The sequence below is a fragment of the Pagrus pagrus genome (genome assembly GCF_965226575.1).
Source record: "Pagrus pagrus genome assembly, chromosome: 18".
Classification (NCBI taxonomy): domain Eukaryota; kingdom Metazoa; phylum Chordata; class Actinopteri; order Spariformes; family Sparidae; genus Pagrus; species Pagrus pagrus.
Genome location: NC_140202.1, coordinates 748955 through 773621, shown reverse-complemented (window position 1 = coordinate 773621; position 24667 = coordinate 748955). Strand labels below are relative to the sequence as shown.

The following is a 24667-nucleotide window of genomic DNA, read 5'->3' as shown; positions in this document are numbered from 1 at the left end:
TTAATGAAGGCACGCACACACATCCATTCTTTTGAAAACTTCAGTCTTCTGTTACATTAATGATGTCCTCAAAATGTCATTGTGAATTTTGCACATAATATTACCAATTTCCAACATCTGAGGTCCAGTGAGTTGTTTTCTTTCCACCTGTAAACAAAATGGAAATTAGCTTTGAGATATATATATATATCTCAAAGCTAATTTCCATTTTCAGTCTCTTTGCAAGCTAAAGCCATACACATAACACAACCACTATATAGTATGACAACAAACCTGGGTTGTAAGGTTAAATCTCAGCACTGCCTCTTCTGCCACAGCTCTCACAGCAGTAATACATTTCTTCCATCCTGTGTAAACGGGGTTACAGGAACATCTTTTTCAAAAACACCTCCATTGTTTTGTTTGCTAGCAAACGTAGTTAGAGAGGTGTAGTGTGTGTGGCTAATTTTTGTGACGTTATGCTCATCATTTTTGTCAAGATTGACAGGTGGAAAGAAAACTCACTGGACCTCAGATGTTGGAAATTGGTAATATTATGTGCAAAATTCACAATGACATTTTGAGGACATCATTAATGTTACAGAAGACTGAAGTTTTCAAAAGAAGGTATGACAGGACATTATACATTTTCCTCCTTTCATCAAGCTTAATAACGAACTTTATAGACCGTTAATTTGATTAATTTTACCTCCTCTTAAAGTGATTGATACGCAAAATTCGTGTTATATTAGCAATGTGTGTGCAAAGTGTTGATGTACTGTACTCCGATGCCGGTAGCTTAAACGCAGCGGCGAGTTAAACAACAGATCCATGGTAACCATGGTAACCAGCAAACAAAGGAGAAAAAAAAGTTAAACTCCGGAGATTTCGAGGCGTGTCATTAGTTGCGTTTCCATCCACCCTTTCTTATTCGCATTTTCAAAAATTGCGAATAAATAGGCTAGGCTACTTGGATGGAAACGCCAGAAATTCGAATAAAGGCAGTAAATTCGCATAAAAGTTTTTACGCTTGGAGGGGGTGGATTTGTCAGCGTATCGATTAAAGGAAAATGCGACTTTTTGTTATGGAAACAGGTTTTGCGAATAAATCATGACTAACCCTATTGCATCACATGTCGCGTACACGCAACGGTGGACCGTGGACTTACTCACGCCGAAAGTTTCGCGACGACCCGGTAGGCTACTGCGCGCATGAAGCAGGCTTATACAGAGCTATGGCAATCCTTTTTTCTGTCGGCACAGGTGGTCGGTGGCTCGGGAGCAGTGTGTGAAATACCCGTCAATATTCGGGGGGGGGGGGGGTCCCCATCTCCCGATTGTTGCGCAATACCGATCTAAATTTTCTCAATATGCAGTAGGCCTATAACATTACAATATTTCATGGATGCAAGCCAAGACAATCAGTCTATAGCCTACATGACAACACACACACGCACACACTTAACAATTTTTGACAATCCGATATGCTATAGTATTCGTAAAGCAACACTGACATAGGAGGCTGCATTGGCTAAAGTTGTTTGGATGCACGTTGTTTTATAACAAGGAGAGGCCAAGTTGTGCATTATAATGCAGACACAATAATTAGCACCAATCTGGCGCACTTACAAGCGCAATCAGCTGAATAAACGCCAGGTATAGCCTGTCGGAGACTGGCACCTTTTTGGATGTGAGCCCAGAGTGTGTGAGTGATACACTCTGGTTTAGCTTTCGCTTGCTAGCCATGTTTAGTAGCCTATGACTTCTCAACCTTACGTCTTTCTTCTGTTTGGCTCACATGGCTAATTTGCATATGTGCGCAGGACCGGCTGCTCCGCTTGTCAACAAATAGCCTACAGCATATCTGTGAATACATGTTTTGAATTCTGAATACCGGACATGGTGAGCTTTATCACATTTTAGTGACCCTTAGTGACAATAAAATATTTTATCTTTTATTTTTTTTTGACAAAATTTGAGACCAACTTCAAATTTTGCTTTTGAGGCTTTCAGGGGGTCTCATGGGTTAATTTCGCACACTGCTCGGGAGAAGTGGTCCCACAAATGGCCCGATTATAGCACACAGATCTTCAAATGTGGCCCCTGACACCCGAAAATGTTTGAGCCAGAGTTTGTGGGTGAAGTGCTGCGACGCGGTCTCCCTCCAGCAAACTCCGACAGCACTCGTAACATTAAAAATCTTCTTTTCCTTCTCCTCTTCAGGAGGGTTTTGTAGGCTGTGAAAGCTGACGCTGTAGCTAATGTTCTCCCAAGAGCCGACAGGTTCACCACTAAATTGTCCATGATGTTGAGTGTCAGCTGAGTGTCAACTGTTGTCATGGATACATTCACGCTCTCCTATGACGTAATCTCACGGCGCATTCCTCCTCTCCCAATAATCGCAAAACAATAACTAGTGGAAACGGGCATAAATTCGCATTTGCTTTTTGCGCATTTTCACAAAATCCGCTCTTAAATTCGATACATTTGGATGGAAACCCAGTTATTAGGCTCGTTCGAGATGAACTGCGCCTCGCCTGGAAGGCGGACGAGACCAGGCGGCAGCAGCAGGGGGCGGTGGCAAAAAGCTGCAGTCAAGTCGGACAGTTTCCAGCCGCCGTCAAAGAATATACAGGAAGTCACAGAAATATTTACATCCTGTTAGAGCCATCTGTAGGCTATCTGTAGTTTGCACAACACGTTCGGACAGCTATGGCTGAAGAAACTGCGCATGCGTTCTTGGTCGCCTATGAAACTGAAGCAGAAGAGATCCCCGTACTTTTCCACTCTGCACATAAATTACACTGTGTTAATCCTCTTAATGGGCAGATGGGATGTGGTGTGATTTTTACTATTTAATCTCACAAATGTAACAAATAGAAATACAAACTTTGAGGTCTTACAAAGTGGATTTTTCTAAAATGATAACTACTTTTCACTGTGGTCTAAATTTGTCAATCATAACTTTTTATTTGTTTAACGATGCCACTGTTTGATTGAGGTGAGAATCAGAACGACTGGGCAGATTTCAGCCCTGGGAAGTCATTTATTGAACAACAATTGCCTACAAAGTAGATTTATATAAAGACACTGTCATTTATAAATCATACAATCCCTACATTGAAGAAATTGAACTACTGAATTAACAGCCCAAACGTTTTCACAGCTACTGTACATATATAGGTTACACATGGGCAAGCAGCAAAGGTTTCTTATAATCTTTATTCATTGATGTATTTATATTTGTAATTATATACAGTATATCAACCACACAAAATATGTCTGTTAACAGATTAAACCTTCACACACCTTGCACATGAGATTCATATAATCTAGCATTAAATATAACCATTACACAGAAAATAAGAATTGTCGACTGAACGTAGTCCTAACTAAGAGTTTGTATTCCTAACTAAGAGCCAATCAGCTCTTTGATCCGGCGCGGCCAGGCGTTTCCCATCATGCCCTGAGGTCTTGCATTCGGTGGAGAGCAACTGCGGCGCCTGGCTCTAAAGACTGTGGCCATAGATATATAAAGGCTAGATGTCTCGTCCGCGTTGCTGGCCAACAGAGTCGAACGTCCGCACAGGTCGGCCATCTTGGTACAGGTAGCTCGCTCACCCATAACATTGTGTTGGTAATGAAACATGTACTTTTTAAATAACCATAACTTGCTCAATTTTCAACCGATTTTCAAACGGTTTGGTTTGTTGTAAACGTCAAAGATGTAGTTATGACACTGCATACTTATGAATAATTATGTTATGTTCTAAAAAAAATAGAATAATGTTCTAAAATAGGTAGACTACAATATTTCCCTTTACAAATAGGCTATACATCAAGAAATGCTGCATGTTGAAATCCCCACCCTGTACAGAGATGTATTTATGACACTGCATACTTATGAATAATTGAGGCCTTGAGACGAATAACCATACAAGTCCATATTTCCAATTTTGAATGAAAATATTTTAACACAAGAAGAGGTTGAAAGTGGATGAGTTTTGAAGAGGATTTGAGGATTTTCACATTTGCTTCCATATTACTATTATTTTTGAAAAAGCTTAATATTTGAAAAACTTGAAAAGCTAAAAAGCAGTTCAAAAACAGTTCAAGGCTGAAAGAGCTTAAAAAGCTGAACATGTTGATAGTTGGAACGGTTTCTATTGCTGAACGTATGCTGAAGCAGTAGTAAAATGAAATTGGAAAAATTCCCCATAAGGATGAATGAGAAAACACCTCCGAAACACCTGCAGGTCTAGACAAAAGTGTTATGGTTATGGCCAAAATATGTATACAGTGAGTAACAGGAGACATTGCTGAACCTGTGGTGTGTTTTTTTATTTCTGTTGAGTGAAAAATGAGGGAGCCAGAGCGAGAGACAAAACCGGTACCGTCTGCTCTCCGCCAGAAATTTAGGCTCAAAGTTAACACTGCGGATTATGGGGGAGTTGCTGGAGTGCTTGTCGCTCGAGGGCTTCTACAGCCAAAAGTTTAAGTCCTACATCTGAAATAAGACCATCATCTGAAAGTCCATTATAAACCCAGAAGACGAGCTAAAAATCCTTCAAACTAAAACTGTGATAATTTCTTCGAAGAGAAAAGATGCGATTTCAACATGTTCAAGCATCCAGAATTATAACCACGTTAATGACGTTTGTAAGAAACCAAACTGTTTGTAAATCCGTCAAGGTTTCAGCGAGATAAGAGTATTAGCGTTTGTGCAGATCACTGACTTTACCTCAGGTTACACAGATACAGCCGGAAAGCTAACCTGTACCAAGATGGCCGACCTGTGAGGACGTTCTAGACTCCGCCGTAAAGCCTAGTTTATGCTTCTGCGTCGCGGCGACGGCGGAGCTACGTCGGCGACCCTACGCCGTCATTGAGCATTCGAAGTTCTGCGTCGAGGGAACGCGTTCAATTCACCGCCAAGCCGCGAGGGGGGCTGGGGGGATTGGTTTCGGGGGGTTCTTGCTCTCTTGCACTGCAGTTGCGGTCAGAGCGGATATGCTGTGTAGCATTCTGGTCACAATGTGGGGCTACAAGCTACATGCTGCACAACACCAATACTCCTCCTGCCCTGCTGGGATCTCACAAAGCATGGAGTTCACAAGCAATAGGAGACAAGCATGCAAGCAGCAGAAGTAACTGGCGGTGTTGTTATACTGTTGACCGGAAAAGCAACTGCCAGAATGACGGTCTGAGCGGACCAATCCCAGTCCTTGCCGTTCGCGTCTCGACGCGTCGACGTGACGCGTAGTCAGGATTTTTTGGAGGCGTACGTCAGGCTACGGCGCAGGGTCTGCGTAGGGGTCTGCGTCGACGACGTAGCTACGCCATCGCCGCGACGCAGAAGCATAAATCAAGCTTCAGACATCTAGCCTTTATATATATATCTATGACTGCGGCCGCCTTGATCTCACGAGGTTATCGTTGCAGGCGCATCAATGACGTCAGAGCAAGTCGGGATCAAGTCGTACACAAATCTAACCGGCATGCATTGCGCGGTGGTCGTCGGTGATCGATTCTGCGCAGGCCTGGCTCATCTCGAACGAGCCTAGTATCATATAACTGGATACCGGACCGGAAAATGGCGGCCGTTGATTTCAACGGAGTTGCTCACCTAACCATGGATCTATAATATAACCTGGATATGACGAAGCCTCTCAGCAGGCACGCCGTTTTTTTCCAGTGGCCACTCGCGGTATTGCAACAAAAAATCCCATGGGGCCCAGAAAGCATTTTAGCCGTAATAGTAAAAGAGAAGCCTGTAAAACTGTTCTCAGGACACCTCCAGCTGTCACCACTGTTAATTGCTAATCTTTGTATTCCATATTTTTAAGTCATGGACTTTTAAACCGTCAAAAAGTTTTCTAAAGGCCAGAAAAGCCCCCCCAAAGTCTAATTTTTCATGGTGACGTCACAGCTGTGTGCGTGCACTCCCAAGCGCGGTCGTGCTGTGTCTCGGGAGCGAGGATGCCTGTTGGCTTAATGACAGCTCTGAACGGGGCTAAACGTGGTCGGAAAAGTGAATTACATGACTCCAGGGTGAGTCTTTTTCGAGACAGAGTTGTGATACAAGTTTCATATTTGAATGGCACGTATTTTAAATGCAGTTCTAAAGGTATTTTGGCGTTAAATCACCCGCTTAATGACCGCATTTTCACTTACTGCCAGTGCCACTGCTGTGTAAAAGTCGAAAAGTTATTTACCATGCATGTGATAGTGTCGGTGATGTGTGTCACAAGGGTCTGATGAAATTAATTAAGAAATGCACATTTTACTTACGTAATGTCAAAGCATTCTCTATTTAAATAAAGTGAGAAACAACAGTCAACATGCAGTCACATGTTATACTCTCACTTGGCTCTTACAAACTATTTTTCTCAGTTTTGCAGACTGTAATCACAAATTAAACAATTTTTACTTGGGACAGATTTGTTTAAGCCTTGAAAATATTTTACAATTATTTTTTATACATATATGCACAATCAACTTAATGCACATGAATAATGGCACTTGCACTTCGGTAGAGATATCTGCATTTTATTGGATTCGCACACAACATTGTTTACACATCACACCAGCTCCACCTGAAAGGGAGATAGTCAGGATCCTGACTAGAGGGAGACTGGACATGGTGTATCACTTTGTTAGTATTTGGTGGAACATGTGCCATAATTACTGTGGCTCACATTTGTAGAATATAGTGCCATAAGTGTGTGATTTAGTTGAGTCACTGTGTACAGTATGAAACACTAAACAGACAGTCGCTCTGACCACAGGCTCAGCTCTCTCGTCTTGGTGGCACCGTGAGTCCGCGACACTAACGCGCCCCGTAACATGTAATCTGTTGTATATGACAGATCAGACTACACAAATACACACAACATAACATGTATATGATAATCCATCGATCCACTGATTTACTTCGCTGAATACAAATGCATACGACCGGAGCAGGGTTAGGAAAACAGCGGAGAACAACGTTTTATCCTTACTTAGAAATAATAAAACAACACAAATTAACCACGTATAGTCTATAACCATGACTTTGAGAACATCATCGGCTGATGTGCCTATAAATCCATCATTTGATTGTGTAGATCTGTCGTTACCGCTCAAACTCATCCACAAGCACTCATGAACGCGCAGCGCTTGTCCAGAACGCAATTTCCGGTCCTGTATCCACTAATAATACATCCATGCGCCTAACGCATACGCCGAAAAAGTTTCTGACTTCCGGGTTTACTTCCGCGTTATGGGGCCCATAGAGCATGCGCAGTTGAGTCAACCCCCCATGATGCCCTGGGGCAATGAGAACGAGCAAATCGCGTTCTGGACAAGTGCTGCGCGCTCATGAGTGCTTGTGGATGAGTTTGACCGGTAATAACAGATCTACACAATCAAATGATGTTCTCAAAGTCATGGTTATAGACTATACGTGGTTAATTTGTGTTGTTTTATTTTTTCTAAGTAAGGATAAAACGTTGTTCTCCGCTGTTTTCCTAACCCTCCTCCCGGTCGTATGCATTTGTTTTCAGCGACGTCAATCGGTGGATCGATGGATTATCATATATGTTATGTTGTGTGTATTTGTGTAGTCTGATCTGTCATAAACAACAGATTACATGTTACGGGGCGCGTTTGTATCGCGGACTCACGGTGCCACAGAGATGGGAGCTTTATTTTAATTTTTTTTCACCGAGACGAGAGAGCTGAGCCTGTGGCCAGAGCGACTGTCTGTGACACCGCCCGGTTCCAAGGCCCTGATCGCAGGTTTGGTTTTTAGCCACGATATGGAAGGAGCCTCCACTCTCCCTGTAACAAGTTACGTCATTTATCTACCATCACAATTAGTCTGAAGCTGTTTAATGAAGGTAAAAATTAAACACAAGGTAAATACCCTGCATAGTTCTTCTCTGTGCTACTCTGATCAGAGTGGCGTCCTTAGCAATGGGTCTGGCAACCGACTGCAGGAATTATTTTATCTGTTGTTGTAACTCCTATCTCTGGTCAACATGTGGTGTTTTTTCTGTTCACTCTTCATATTCAACCTTTAACACACTGCTAACTCCTAACCCCCATGCATAACTGCATGCTGACCGTTGTTTTTTACTTACTTTGCATTTCTTAATTAATTTTATCTTATATTTTTCTATTTTATTATTCATCTTTATTATTTATTGCGTTGTAGTTTATACTTGCATCATCATCAGTATGCTCTGCTGCAGATTGCATAATTCCAGGCCATCAGACTGAGACGGTTCAAACCGTAATAAAAGAAGCGTGATTGGAGGAGTCAAGATGGCGGAGTGAGCGGTAGCGTTTTTTGCAGGCTCCGTTATTAAAGTTTTGAAACCGTCCTAGACCTTCACCCTTTGACAAAAAACAACAACAACTACATAGAAGAACTGCACGAACAACTCCTGAGCCCCACGGAGTTTTTTGTTTTTTTCGAGTCTGACCACTTTTGCTCTGTTTTTTTTTTCAACGAGGACGAAATGGCTACAATAGCAAAGCGGCTAAAGCTCAAACAGACCACAACTACAACCTGACGGCCCTGCGAGAGGCATGTGATGAACAAGAACTTGAAGAATTAGAGGCGATGGAGAAAGAAAACCGGAAAATACTTCATGACCACAAACCACTGCCCAGCCCAAATCCCAAAAAAATGAAACCAAGGAATCAAGACGAGAGAAACCAGCCGGGTGAGATTACAAATGAAACCATCTTGAATGCAATTCAAACTTTGATAAAGAGATTTGATGAACAAGATGACAGACTGAAAACTTTTGAAAGTCGAATGGAAGCTAACACACAAGCAGTGAGAGAAAACAAGGAAGAAATAAGCAAAGTGAAGGAAGAAATGCTGTTGCTGAAAAAAGAAAATGCATCACTGAAGCAGATTTGTTTGGAGCAAGCCAGGTTTAAGAGAAGGTGGGATCTTAGACTGATGGGCCTTCCTGAAATAGACAAAGAGGAGACGAGAGATTGTGATCGGCATCCTGACAAGAGTAATCCCGCTGTCAGTAGACACAGTGCACCGCTTGGGAAAGAAGAACGATGCAGCTACCAACAAGATGCCCAGACCTGTAATCATCCAGTTTGCCCTGCAAACTGTTCACGATGAAGTATGGAGGAGATCAAGAGAGGCAAGAGTGTGCAGAGAGCTGAACATTCAGTTCAAGGAGGACTTCTCAAAGGAAGATCGTGAGGCTCGTGCTAAGCTGTGGCCCAAGGTGCAAGAAGCCAGAAGAAACGGAAAAAAGGCCTCCCTAAGAGAAGGATATGCACTCATCGATGGACACAGAGCTGACCCCTAATTGCTGCTTAGTAAGCAAACAGTCAGGCACCTTCTGCTTATACAGAGCAAAAGTTCAGTAACATGGTAAGATGTATTTATGTTTACAGAAGCAAACTCTCAGGTATTTTGTTTAAACATACTGAAAGTATGAATTTTACCAGGTGATAGTTTAACTGATTTAACTGCTAAAAGGGGTTTAAGGACTTCAATTTCAAAGTTGTTGTTTTTTCTATATTTTCGATATGTTATTGAGGACAACATGTTCATTCCTGCATAGAAAAAAAACGAAGTTAAAGCGCATTTAGAACAACCATAATTTCTCTTATGTCACTGAATGTTAGGGGTTTGAAAAACATTACAAAGCGTAAAGCCATTTTTTTGTTTTGTAAGGATCAAAAATCGCAATGTGTTTTTTTACAGGAGACTCATTCTGTTATGACTGATGAAAAATTCTGGAAAATTCAATGGGGGGATTACACCTTCTTTGCACATGGAACATCACACTCAGCAGGAGTCATGATATTATTCAATAGATTTCCAGGTAACATAATTGATCATAAAAAAGATACTGAAGGTCACTGGTTAATGGTGGTTGTAGAAACAAATGACAAACGTTATATTTTAATATGCGTTTATGGCTTTAACAACCAAGCAATCAATGTGAACTTTTATGCAAAATTAGGCCAACTTATAAATGAGTGGAAAACAACATATAATTCAGATAAAGTGATATTGGGAGGAGACCATAATATTACCCCCGATTCATGGCTAGACCGACTACCCCATAGGAATTCTCAACCTGTATACAGCGACATTATACTGTCTTTATGTACAACAACACATATAATTGATTATTGGAGAACATCAAATCCAACATCAGTTCAGTATACGTGGTATAACTCTGCAGGAAACGGTCAATGTTCAAGACTAGATTACTGGCTGATTTCATGTGAGTTATGTAATGATATTTCAGATTGTAAAATATCAGCCTCTCCGCTCACAGACCACTGCATGATTAGTCTAAACTTACTAACATCCAAGCAACAACTGAATTCTCCAAATATTTGGAAGTTTAACAATGATTTCTTACAAAATGTTGAATTTTGTGATCAGGTGAAGTTTCTTATCTTGGAGGTTGAAAAGTTAGACATGAGTGATATAAGTAAATGGGAATGGTTTTAGTTTAAGACCAAACAAATAGCAGTTGACACAGGTAAAAAACTGTCACGTATAAGGAAACAAAAGCAAAAGGATCTAATTGACAAAATCAATTCATTAACAAGTAATACACAAGTATCCTTAGACAACATTACTGAATTAAAATCATTGCAATCCCAATTAGATAACATGTACACAACAAAGGCAAATGGAGCTTATATTCGATCAAGAGCTAGATGGATCGAAAAGGGTGAAAAAACTTCAACTTACTTCTTTGGACTTGAAAAACAAAGACAAATTAAGAAAAAAATAAGTAGACTTATGACAAATGATATTATAATTGAAGATCAGAAATTAGTCCAAGATGAAATTTGTCTCTTTTATTGTAACTTATATAAATCAAAATTTAATAAACCAGATTGTGATTTTTTATTTGAAAAAATCGATGAAGACATAAAAAAAACTGGATGTAGAAGACAAACATATACTTGAAGAAGAATTAACTGTAATAGAAATTGAAAATGCATTAAAACAAATGAAAAACGGTAAATTGCCAGGGATAGATGGTTTAACATCTGAATTCCTAAAACATTTTTGGGCGGATATCAAAAAGATACTATATAACGCTTTTTTGGAATGTATTAAGAAAGGAAGTTTGCCCCCTACTATGAAAACAGGTTTGATAACCTTATTACCAAAACCTCAAAAAGATTTGTTGATGTTAGACAACTGGAGACCAGTAACCTTACTATGCAATGATTATAAACTTCTTGCTTTAGTTTATGCAAATCCCTTAAAGCATGTAATTGGAAAACTTATAGAAGAGTATCAATCAGCTTTTATAAAGGGAAGATATATTCACAACCATATTCGACTGATTCTAGATTTGATTGACTACCAATCATTCATTCAATCAGACAGTCTTGTGTTATTCATAGATTTTTTCAAAGCATTCGATACTGTGGAACATGATTTTATGTTTACGGTGCTCAAAAAACTTGGATTTGGAGAAGGGTTCTGCAAGATCATAAAAATGTTTTATAATGATATTTACAGTTACATCTCCCTCAACCTTGGAATGACACCAAGAATTAGGATTTCACGTGGTATTAGACAAGGTTGTCCTATTTCGCCAAAATTATTTATTTTATGTACACAAATGCTAGCATATCTAATTGTAAATCACCCTCAAATTAAAGGAACCACCATTTTCGATTATGAATATCGAATAAGTCGATTTGCAGATGACACAGTAATCTTTCTAAAAGATAAATCTTTAATTGAAAAAGCCTTAGATATAATACCAGTCTTTTCCAAAGCTTCAGGATTATGTCTAAACTTGAAAAAATGTGAAATACTATCTCTTCATCCATGTGCTGAGACAAATATAGGCTCCATTCCTGTCAAAACTGAATTAAAATACTTAGGTTTAATAATGTCTAAAGATAGAAATAAGAGAGAACAACTAAACATTGAAGGGAAAATAGATAGTATGAAAAAATCTCTCAACCATTTAGTCCAGTCATTATATGAAAAAACCTAGGACAAATTGCAATAGTAGCAAACTCAACTGATTTTGTATCCTCATTATGTCCTTAGAGAGGGAAAAAAAGTCCCAAGGAATCCCATCATGGGAAAGTTTTGAAAACGACCTATATATATTCATATCAAAAAATGCCTGTTTTAACATGGTGGTGAATGGGGTTCAAAATTTTACTTTAAGATATCACTATAAAAACGCACAAGCTGATTACACACACAAAGACAAGAAAAAAAGTCAATCACAACTTCATTGAATTATTCTGTTTACTCATGCAAAACACACATTATCTTATTTGATATGCACCAATTAGCATACACGCTAGAACTAATCAAAACATTTGATAAAGTCATTTTTTTCTTGAAATATTAGTAGATAGGCTCTGTGGAGCTCAGTCCACGAGGATGGGGCTCAGGGGTTTATGTCCGTGGGGATAGGTCCATGGAGATGGGGGCTCTGGTGTCTGGGCAGGGCAGGAGATAAGGCTGAGGGATGAACAGGAGACGGGTAGTAAGGATAATGCATGAAGAGGACAGAGGAAAAAAAGAAGGTAAAGTACAAAAATGGCTAGACTGGTCAAATAATTAAATCACTTACACAATACAACACTACACAATCTAATCTTCATCCTCATCACAGGCCATCTGTTTTGAGTTCTTACAGCTGGATTCTCTGTAGTGTCCACAGGCCGGACTGCACTCCATGGTGTTTTTTTTGCAACTGCATCTTAGCGTGCTGCAGTCAGACTGGCAGTTGCATCTTATGACCCTCAAGAGCTTCTCAGGTGCAGGGGGTAAGGTGGTCTTGACTGGCACAAATCCCTCGCCAGACTTGAGCCAACCCCAGTCCGTCCGACTACGTTCGTCTGTAAGAAAAGATGCACTTTACCATTCATCATGAGTATTTGGTACTGTCCCAGCAGGAATGAGACACACGATTATTATTATATTGACACACTTAAATGGATGAATAAACATAATCAGTGCAAGAACAGTAAAAATGCAAATGTACCGGAGGTTGATGCCTTCCACTCCTGTACTTGTAGGTAAACTCTCAGGCTGTGTTATTTTGCTGCCCCTTACGTAGGTGGTAAGGCCTGTGGCTCAATATGAGTGGAGCTTGATGCCACTTTCTCACAGAAACGATGGTATCTGAGGGAGTCCAGGGTGTCTGCTGGCTTGCCATTGTACAGTATCACCAAGGCTTTCTCTCCTGCCCTTGCTACATCATCTTTGGAAGATGAACTGTCAAAGAAGACGTTGGCTTGCTCCTCGAAATATGGCACTCTCTTTGAATTTTTTTAAGGAGGCTCCCTTCCCGACCCATGAAGACGAGATGTTGTGTCATATCCGAGAACTGCATGTAAGAACAAGATGTGCTTACAGATATCTGGGCCGAGCAGTTGTTTTGTGGCCTTGATGTTCCACATGTGGGTCTTTTTTGTGTTCTGTCTTGTTTCAGAACAGAAGAATAGATCACAAGACTTCAGACTGGCATGGTGGCATAGAAGCACCAACAGGTCTGTGTCATCTCCTATAAGCACGGTCTTGTTGGTGGTAGCACACTGCACACACTCTAAACATGAATGTGTTAAAACCAACACAACCTGTGTTGAATTTTAACACATCAATGAGTTCTATTTGGGACAACACAAGATGTGTTAATTTTGACACAATTGATGTGTCAATATATTGACACATCAATTGTGTCAATATATTGACACAAGGATGTGTATTAATGTGTCACTTTTAACACAGTTATGTGTTATTATAAAAAATGTATTTACACATTAGTGTGTTGCTCAAAATTACACAGTTATCCAACACAAGCATGTGTTATTAAATATGAAAAGATGAAAATACAAAGTTGATGTTTACTTTTACATGTTTTATTTTTTCAACATCACATGTATCAACATGCTGACATTTTATGTTGCCTTAATCAGAACTTAAACATTAACATTTTTAAACCTCTTGAGTTCATCCTTCCTTTCTCCCTCCTCACTCCTTTCCTCCATCCTTCCCTCAATCCCTCCCACCTCCCTCTCTCCCCCCCTTCTCTCTCCCTCCCTCCTCCCCGACCCAAAGGAGGACAACAGGTGGGTTAAAAATATGGTCAGTTACTCATTTACAGGAAAAGCATTGGAAAAAAGTAAAAAAAATACCTTAATCAAGGCTTAATATCAAACTTTGTTTTTTTAAATATGGTTAGTCACTCATTAACAGGAGAACCTTAAATAACTTTGTATCGAGGACTAACATAGACTTTGTTTCCTTTGAAAGGTTTCTGAAAGTCAAGTGGTCGAAAGTCCAACAAATCATCTGGAATTCGCACCACTTTGAACTCCTCACTTTTTTCCACAGAAAATGCATAGAAATGGTCATCAAAAAAATCAACATGCACAACATTCACAAACGCTAGAAGTGTGCCTTTGTCTGCCTGAGGGAACAGATGAACAATTTCTCCAAAGACTGGGTCATCATATTTTTCTGTTATAACAACAGTCCCTGTCCTGTATGTCTGTCCCCACACACTAACGCTATGAGAAACACACATACTCTCTGAAAAGTCACAATCAAGAACTGACCTCAGGTTATCAATCAGTTGTTCACCTTTGGGTAAAGATCTCAGAAAAACTGGAAATGCATTTGGAACACACATTTTGTTGCCAAGTGGTTGGCCAAACCTCCACCAATGCATTTGTTGAACCTGGTTTTTGTACGCCAGAGTCTTCGACACATTTTTAAAATTGCACACAACATGTGCCTGTCTCTTGAGTGGGTTGTGCTTCGCCTCGAACCTCATGCACCAAAGTCTGGACAATGGCCCAAATTGGACCATCATACTAGGGTAGTGGACCATAAAATGGTGTTTAGGGATGAGTTTTTTTCCTGGATAGAGTTCTTTGAACAGCCTATGGTGGTCTGTGATGAGCTGTTTTAAATATACAGCAAGGCCAGTGCTTACAACAGGAGCAAAAATTATGCTGCATATTTCACGTAACAATATAAACAGTTGCCAGTGTAGACTCTCTGGATTAACCAAGTCTCCAAGAAGAAAAGGCAAGTTCTGTATCAGACACCACATTTGTGCTGCAGTCTGTCTGACAGCAGTCTCAGATGTCCTCAAATTTAGGATGATGCTGGGTTTGTTTTTTTCGTTTAAATACCCATAGTCAAAGTTCGTTATTCTTTCATTTAACTGTTCCAGGCACAACAGTTTTTCATCATAAATGTAGTGTCTGAGTAAAAGTTTTACCTCTAAAGGTGCAACTCCCTCAAGAACATCGTGCATTATGTCAACACCCACATTTTCTGTGACATGAAAATACTTCAAAGTATTCAAACATGAATCCCCTTTTATTCCTGTCATAGATCCATCGTTTAAAGTAACATGCTGCTGGTAATTCTCTCTGTTTCGCCTTTCAAACTCACCTTCATCAAAAACCATTTGTGACATATTTTTATCAACAAGGCAAAGATGGCAGAACTTGTTAGCAGAAAAGCTTTCCAAATAGCCACACAATGAATGACATGCTAGGTTGTCACCTGTAAACAGGCACACCGTTCCATACAACAAATGCAATTCTCCTTTCATCTCAATCTCGATCCCATGACATTCCAACAATCTTATATCATCCAACAGTGGTTCAAATATCTTCCCAAAACCATATGTTTCTCTGTCAATGGAATTGAAAAGAAGGCAGAGATGGATATTAGCCAGGCCTGAATTGAATTTGGGTGGTAAGTTTCTTAAAGAGAAATAAACGGCACCCATTTTATGAATTTTGGTTTTTGAACCCAGAGGATTTGTGGTTTCCAGATCGTCAAAATATAGCTGAATCTGAAGGGCACTTGGATGCTTTTTGTAGAAGTCATGTCCGGCAAAATGAGCACCATCACAGTAGTCACGCATCTTTCCATCTGTACTCTTATGAGAGTCCAAATATAAGGTCTGCATTTTCTCATTACAGAAGATAAATTTCAGTGTCTCAAATATGGAAATATACTGAAAAGTATTAGCCGTTAGTGATTGTTTGACTAACCCACCTCTTCTAGTGGTGTCAGCTCTATGGCCTAGGAAGAGCTCTGTTGGCTTCACAAGTGATAATTCACTTTCAAAATATTTAGTCATTTTATAGGGGTTATCCAAATCATCAAAAACATTTCGAGCACTTTCAAAGTCTTTCATTAATGAGACAACATGCTCATTGTCTTGTGGTACTGACAAAGTTCTCAGCAATGAAGTTGTAGATTGTTGAAGGCTATCTATTGTTCTGTCCAATAGTTCTTTAGTGCAAGTAACACTCCTGTGAACATCACTTAAAGTTGCATTTGAAGCAGAGTACATTTGCGCCACAAAGGTAGCTGCATAGCTACTTAGTGGAGGACCGTTGTACTCAGATGAAGACATGTCTGACTCTTCATCAGTAGCCCCATCAGATACTGCAGTGTCTGGTATTAGAACAGTTTCTTCAGTGTTGGTGGCTGTATTGTGATCTGAAGTGTGGTCAGACAAACTGCTCGTGTCCCCAGATGAATGCTCTCTTGAAAGATGCTTTGAGAATGAATTAAGATTATGATAAGTACGCTGGCAGCCATTTTGACTGCAGACAAGGGTACAGTTCTGACCGTCAGAAAAAGAATGCACTACACGGAGATGCCAGCGAAGTTTCCTGGTCTCACCATGAACTGGCTTTTTGCATACAGGGCAAAGATACACACTGACGTTTTTAAGCCAAAGTCTGGAGTTTTCCCAGGAGCTCCAACACTTTGGGCCGTCTCACAGTCTTTGACACTTGTAAGTCATAAATGTGTTCGAAAAAGAGAAAAACTGATGCAAGCTGAGCAGGATAGGCAACGTTGCATACCCAGTAAAACTTGAAGAGCTTGTCCAACGCACAGGTTAAGCTGTCATCATGCAGTGGAACTGTGACTCTGTCGTTTCTGGCAACGATGACATACTGTCGTGCTGTGTTCGTCAGATGGCTGATGCAGACAAGCTCTGGCTGTGTCCTTGAAGATCCCTCATCAAAACTGCAAAGGGAGGAGATGCTGGTCCCATGCTGTAAAAAAGGAAAATGTACAAATTTATTATAGACATCATCCTGAGCTGGAGCCTATTTGTTATGTGCTTTCATGTTGCACACATATACAACATACCGGCACGAAGTTGATGAGGAAGGAAATGGCCGACTTCACACTGCAACGGGTTGAGGCTGATCCCCTTCCTGACGCAGTTGGTGGAAGCAGGTGGGTCAGAATCTGTAATGTACTGTAGCATACTTGATCTATTTGAAGGACATAAGCAAATGGTTTTGTCAAATTATGCTTACACAAAAACTAGGAGCAAAGCATTCATAAAATGTAAATTGTTTACCATCATTCTGGTCTCCAGCCTGATCAAGTAAGGAGGACACGACTCCCTTCTCCAGAGCAGCAATCTTCCTCAGTTTGGGGATGAATGATGACTCCCACCTCCTTATGAACAGCTCTGCCTTCCCCTCAAACATTTTAACAAACTCTGCATCCAGCTGATAGAGGAAACAAGAGAAGGCATGTTTAATTGTATAGTGCATTTTTCAAACAGTTTGTCTCAGAGGTCTTCGACAGTATCATTACATCCTCTGTCCTTACACTCACATCAACTGTGGAAAATCTCCCAAGGAAACCATTAACAGGGAAAAACCAGGAAAAACCTCAGAGTGGGCAACAGAGGAGAGATCCCTCACCCAGAAAAGGCAGATTTGACATAGATGTTGTTTACACACAACACAGTTTACAACATGGAATAATATTGATGCACCAATCGCAAGAACTGTGTTAGTTACACCTTAAAATTCTGCTTTCAAGCTTGATTTACAAGAAAAGGAAAGAACTTTAGAAAAAACAAAAAAACAAGCACATATCAGTGAATACCCGGGATAAGGGGAAAAAAAAATAAAAATGTCTCACCAGACTCGGGATGTCTATGAAACGAGGGTACTCTTGGATAATGTCTGCAACAGTTGGAGACTGGGTGCTGATCCAATTTCTGCGATGGCTGAAAGTTTTTTCCATCGCAGTCTTTATTGGCCCCATGTTCTCTGGTGATGGCTTCATCCTTTTGATGACGAACAACCATTCACTTAGGTCTTTATCGTCTAATGGCTGCGCTGTGGATGGCTGCGCCAACGCTGCACTACAAGCCCATTTTCTCCTGTGGTAGCGTCGCTGGCCCTCTTCTAGGCTCCGTCTGATATTTCGTAGCCTCATTTCTATGAATCCCGTATGTGACAAAGGGTCATAGAAATGTTCCTATAAAAAAGTGTATGTTTCAATATGAATGAGTACTCAGGGCCATCTATGGTGAGATTTCATTATTCCCTCATACAAACAAGAAATCCAAAGTGTTTGTCATGTAGTGAAGTTACAAAGCAGAAAATTAATACTGACTGACCTAAGCCACCATAAAGGAAACAAATGAGAGATTATACTTTGTCACTTTTAAATCAATACTTACAAATCCTTCACCTTCTCCAAAGACCATCACTTTCAGCGAAGGGAAGAGTGTCGTCAACAATTTTGCCAAAAGCAGTTTCTCTGGTCCAGAGGGATAACTGTAGAGCAAAACAAATGATTAAACGACAAGCCCATCACCACTGGACATTTACTTACATATTTCATGTACAGATGATCCAATGGAGTTTTTACGTCCACCTGAATCAGAAGAACAAAACAGGAAACTAATCTACATCAAAAGAATGAATATCTATAACTTACAATCCATGCTTCTCGACAAGGTCACTGACACTTATGTTTACGAGCTTTCTTCTGGTGCTGGTGGACAGCATCCCTGTCTGCTCATATTCTTTGAGGATGTCTTGAGCCTTCTTTTCGATAAGAGATTTGAGCTGTTCAGCCAGGTCCTTCTATAAAACACAAGAAGAAATATGCCCCTTAGCAAGTTGGTGGGGTGTGGTTGGGGGGGGATGGGGAGTTATGCTGTCATTAAAAGGCCACCAGTCAAACCTCAAACTGTAGGAAACAATGTGTAAAAAGTGATGAAAACATGACATTTCTGTTAGTTTCACTCAACTGCTTTTAAAAAGATGAATGTAAACAATTTTGACAATCAAGCAAAATAATCACAATCAGGCAATTACTTAATTGTGACAGGCCTAATTGGTGACAAACATGGGCAACAATATACTATACAATATACTGTTTGGACAATAAAACACCAGTGTTAATGATGCTGATTAAGATTCTGTTCCATTCATGCCAAACACTGCTGCTATTGTGCATGATAGCTTACTGGCATCACTATATTCACTGGTTGAACCTGTGTTAACCCCATGTTATATAAATATATCCATCAAAAAAAAGTCTATCTATTCATCTGGAATGTTGTGTCAACAGGAATGTTCTAAAATTTGCCATCATATGAGATCCCTCAAAATACTCACATTTTCACTGTCAGCATGTGGTGCTGCACACTCCACCAACTCCAAATGGATCACTGTGGATACCCATACTTGGAATCTGTCATAATCCTTAATATCTATGCTACTGTCACAGTCAATGTAGTCTTTGAAGTCACTGTTGTAGTGTAGAAATCTTTGTAATTCCACCGGGTGAGAAAACTCTGAGTGACAGGCCTGTAAAAGCTGTGACGCACTGTAAACAGAAAAAACTTTTTTGTATTTTTCAGTGCCATCTTTGTATACTGAAACGAGCACTTTCTTGACTGTTGGTCCAGGGTCCGGCGGCTGGCTAGGTTCTTTTTCTAGCAGCTCCATTTTGACTGGAGAGAAGAAAGAAAGAGAAAGACAGAGGGGGGTTAGTGCAAATGTAAGGACAAACTTAATAGTAACATTAAGAAATCCAGCACAAGCTTAATTACATTGCAAATAAAAGTATTAAACACTACAGAAAAAATACAACATTTGGTAGTTTTGATAAAAAAAAAATTAAAAAAAACTGTGCCTAAATGGGTGCCTTTTTGGCCCATAGTGTATTGTTGACTTGAGAAATTTCAAAACCAAATTAAAGTTTACATAAAATTAAACTTCCTGGCCAAAAATCATGCAATTTGAGCTCATACAGTGAAAGTTTTGGCCAAAAAATTAGTAAAAATGTTCCTCTTTGTACTAATAAAATAATTGTCAAAAGCGCCTGGCCTTTTTTCAAATTAAAATTTTACAACATGAATAATTTCTGTGACTCACTTACTAAATTTAACACAGAAGTTATCATATCGAGTAATGTGGAAAATCATTCTTGTAACATTAGGGGGGGGAAACTTCTGGCGGAAAAAAAAAGTTAATTTTTCAAAACCGGCTCAAACCGGCCCAGCACAGCGTAAAAAGAAAAATGAGGGAAAAAAAGACGTTGCCGTCCTATTTAGCTTAAACCAAAGACAAATCGACAATAAAATGCTTTAATTCATTACAGTGACTTTGTAATAGACTTTACTGGTTTTACTAGCATTTTAAACATTAGCTAGCTCTTCAGGGAGCAGCAAACATAACCAGTGCATTAACGTTGAGTAGCATTATGTCTGGCCATGACTTGGCTAAAATTAGCTTGATAGCTTCGCTAGCTATGTAAAGGCCTTAAACTGGCTGGTGCCAACATTAATTAAGTTAACGTGTACATTAACGTTAGCCAAAAAAGAGAGCCTCACTCCCACATGCCCGTCTATAGAGTCTATATTAAAGTCAATTATTAGGCGTGCTCACACAGCTAACGCTAATACATTAGCATTTAGCCACTTTAGCTTTGTGGCTTTCTGGCGCCTGACGTGACTTCGACGTTAATTAGACCGCTTGAACCCTAACGTTACACTCCCTGCTTAGCTCGAATTTGAATGAAAACATCTCGTCAGCCAACCATTTTACCTAACTAACGTTACAGCAGTTAAGTCACGTCGTCATTATGATGGTTGGTCAACGGTTCGAAGCGACCGTGAATGTGAACTAGACGTGTTATCGCCATCCAAGCATTCGGTTGGAGAAATTAACGGCTGAGGTAGCTTAACGTCACCCGTGACAAAGCGGTGCAAACCTCGGTGCAAACCGCAAACTAACGTTAAAAGTCGGGGAAAGTCTTTATTGTGCAAATTCTAGCCTCATACACCTATAATTGAAACATAGAAAACACAGAAAATCATTCAATTTACCTGTCCTTCGGCTGCGCCTGTCAGTCCTGCCGTTGGCCCGTTGCTGCCTGCCGCACGTGAAATGTCGTTGATGGTGGTGGAAGAGCGGGGGGGGGTAACTGGGCCGATGACGTAGCCGTGTTGTGATTGGCCAATGATGTTAACACATGTCTTTGTGTTGTTGAGGTTACAGCATACAACACATTATTTGCAGAAATTGACGCAACATGTGTTATTTGGCTTTCTACACATTAATTGTGTAAGAAAACAACACATTCTTTTTAAGAGTGCAGCTTTCTGAACAATCAGCATGTCAGCATCTCCTGAGGCATGGTAGGTTTCACAGTTTGCCTTCTGTAGCTCTGCACTTAGCATGAAAATGAAATTCTGCTTGTTCTCTCTGTTGGTCAAGAGCTCGTCCTTCTTCATGGTAAGTGTCATATCAGCTGTAAACGTCACTGTGGCTCTGATCCTTCCTTTAGAACGTCTCTGGTGTGTCATATCTTTTGTGTTGTTAGATTTATATCCATCAAACACCACTACAGCCTTTCCATACTTCTTTACTACATACTGTGTGTATTGGTGGAATATGTATGTGTAAGTGGATCCAATGGACCATTGGATACGTTGAAGGAGTGCTCCCCAATCCAGGACGTACTGGCTGCCATCAACCACATTGTCTGCTGGAACATCTGGCCCGTTGGTTTCCTTATGGCATCAGCAAGGGCAGGCTTTTTTGCTTCTCGAAGGAGCAGAGAGGAATCAAAAAGAGCTGGCGGATAGCTACAGAGCTCATACTTCAGGGCTGACTCCAGTTCATCACACTTCTGTGCCACTATCACCAGTCCCTGGAAGAGGAGCTGCGGATCAACTTGGATTTGATCTCCATCTATCCTTACAGATGACTTCATGGCGAGAGTGACAGCTTGATCTTTTCTCTTGAAAGTGTACTCTGAAGGTGTGTGACCATCCATAGAGCTCAGGATTGATGTGCCGACAGCCTGTGCAGTATCTACATTGACATTGGAAAGGGCATGCTCCCCGGTGGCTATATTGCGCAGACTTGGGTCCTTGTCAAAGGGATTTTGCTACTGTAGATATGTGAGAACGGTCAGTGTATCCTTCCAGTCACAGGCTTGCCTTGCTTCGGTCATGTCTCTGTTCTGCTCTCCAGTATTAAAGTTGACCCCAGTGAATGCTTCCATTGCCTGGTTGACTTCTACACAGGCAGGCATGGAGAGCAGCCACAGCAGACGTTGTTGCTCAGTCATCCCTCGCCCCCGGGTAAGCCCACCACTGGTCTTCATGCTTCTCATCAGAACCTGCTCGATGACAAGGTCAGGTGAGAGACCTGCCCACAGGCGATCACTCCGCCGGATAACATGGAACCCTTCTTCAAAGTGTTGTTGAACATCTGGATGTTCAGTCCTGAGGTTGAGCATCTGCTGAAGATAAATTCTGGCATATTTGGTGTACAAGTTATGTCCTGATGCTGCCAGATAAGGGAGCATGTCCTGGATAGCCTGCAAATGTAAAGACCAGTTTCCGGTGCGTTCTGCACAGATGTATTTTCGCAGGATGTCTTGTATTGACACCAGAGGGCTGAAGTTCTGGAGGTCATCTTTGTGGACGTGATGTGCTTCTTAAGGCAGTCTCTGATCCTGACTAGAACATCAGACTGAGAGGCCTCTTCGGAAGATATAGTCCCATCCATTACTTGCTCATAGAGCTCCATAGCTTTGTCTAGGTCAGCAACTCTGCTCACATCAGTCACCTGAGGATTTGTATCCATCGCTGTGGCTGCTTCAGGTGACTCAGAGTCTCCCTCCACTCTGTTGCCTGGAGCTCCAGTTTTCGTTGGTAGATGGACATTGAACATATCGGCCAGCATCAGTCCATTTAAGGCTGCATCAACGATTGAGTTTCCACGAACCGCTCGTGCAACAGCCTTGCCAGACATGTGGATCACAGCGTTTGGAGCGTAGATCAACTCCAGCACTTCTTGGAGGCCAGATGAGGCCATCAGGTGTCTGATGCAACCGAGGAAGCTCATCTCTGCATGGAAGCCCCCCAAACTTAAGACTATTTGTCTCAGTTCACTGTCCTTGGGCTGGGAGTTGACAATCCCAAGGGCCTTCCACCAGAGGGGCTGATCAAAGGTGATTATCGGAGTGACGTTGTGATGTCTCGCATGGTCACAAATATAGGTCAGAGTCGAGAAGATGCATGTGCTATCACCAGGATTCAGATCAATCATGGGCAGGAACATAATGCTCGACTTGCCGGGATGATCACCATTATAGACGAATTGCATCATTCCTGACCATGCTGGTCTGGGAGCCCCAAAGAGGATAGATGACTTCCACAGGACATCAAGATTGTCATTTCTGTTCTGGACCTGAAGGTTTTCTAGCCTCTGGTAGCTCAATGTTGTCAAGTTGTGCCTTTCATCTCTGAAGTACCTTACATCAACCCTCCCAACAGCTGCTACATCCAAGGAAGAAGCCTTCATTCTGGGGATTGTCCTCTTTGAGGAAATTCCAGGGGTTACGATGGCAATCATTCCCATGCCATGGAGTGTCCCGAGCCCATCAAGTCTGCGTATATTATGGTCTACATTGTCGGCTACATACTGGACAAACTCTGTGGACAGGTCAGGGATATTGGTTCCATGTGACACAGATGCATTTCGTTCAAATTGATGGACCTCCTGATAGGAGCAGCAAAACCCAAGTTCATGAAGCGTGTCAATGAGAAACCGTGAGGCAAAGTGGTAGGTATAGTTGTACACCCAGGCTAAACTGAAGAGGTGCCAACATGGCTGTTGGTCTGGCTGCCTGCATCATTGCTTGTCCAATTGCTGCTACTTTTACTTGAGTTTTTGTCCCGACAAACAGTTCTTCCAGGAGAAGACGAAGGGTATCTGGAAGAAATCTGATGGAAGCCTCAGGCGACTCTATGTCATCAACACTTGGGTAAGATTCTTTAGATTGTCCCAGGTCTTTGATGTCTTGTTTGATAATCTGAGCTGCTGCCTTCACAAGATTGATCTTCTCTTCATGTGTGTTTGTCTCTTTCTGCTGTGTGGCATAGTAGTCTCGCAGTATCACCTTTGCTGTTGTCCTCATGGTAACCACATTTTGTTTTCCATTCATCTCAGTGAATAAGATCTTCTCCCCAAAGTGTTCTTGCAGCTTCTTCTTCATATACTTGTAACTGTATGCTTCAGATTCACAGTTTGCAAACTTCTGCTGCATGATGTCAACTAGATCACTGATTGTGATCTGCTCATCATCGTTATCTTGTATGTATTTTGCTACCTCCAAGAATGTGACTGTCCTGTTGTCATCTTCAGGGCGGCCAACCTTTATCCTCTTGGAGTCTTGTGTGGTGTCTCTCTGATATACTGCTTCATCTTGTGATAGACTGCATCTGCTGCATGTAGATCATGCACATGTAGAATCCATGCTTTCACAGTCTCTGACCAGTCATCATTTCGTTGAGCGCATGTTGCCAAAAGGCTTGCTGTGTCAACAGTC

At 41.0% G+C, this 24667-nt stretch overlaps 1 protein-coding gene across 1 annotated transcript; it reads right to left on the bottom strand.

Moving 5' to 3' along the window:
* Positions 1 to 16719: 16719 nt before the first annotated feature.
* On the bottom strand, positions 16720 to 19738 carry LOC311273549 (uncharacterized protein; the record flags this gene model as incomplete). The annotated part of the gene is made up of 7 exons (XM_084380653.1): positions 19435 to 19738; positions 18749 to 18897; positions 18489 to 18585; positions 17942 to 18283; positions 17367 to 17520; positions 17150 to 17277; positions 16720 to 17052 (listed from the first exon to the last, which is right to left on the bottom strand). Exons 2-7 carry the CDS (start codon positions 18817 to 18819, stop codon positions 16720 to 16722), a joined length of 1125 nt encoding a protein of 374 aa, XP_084236779.1. The 5' UTR covers positions 18820 to 18897; positions 19435 to 19738.
* Between the last annotated feature and the right edge of the window lie 4929 nt (positions 19739 to 24667).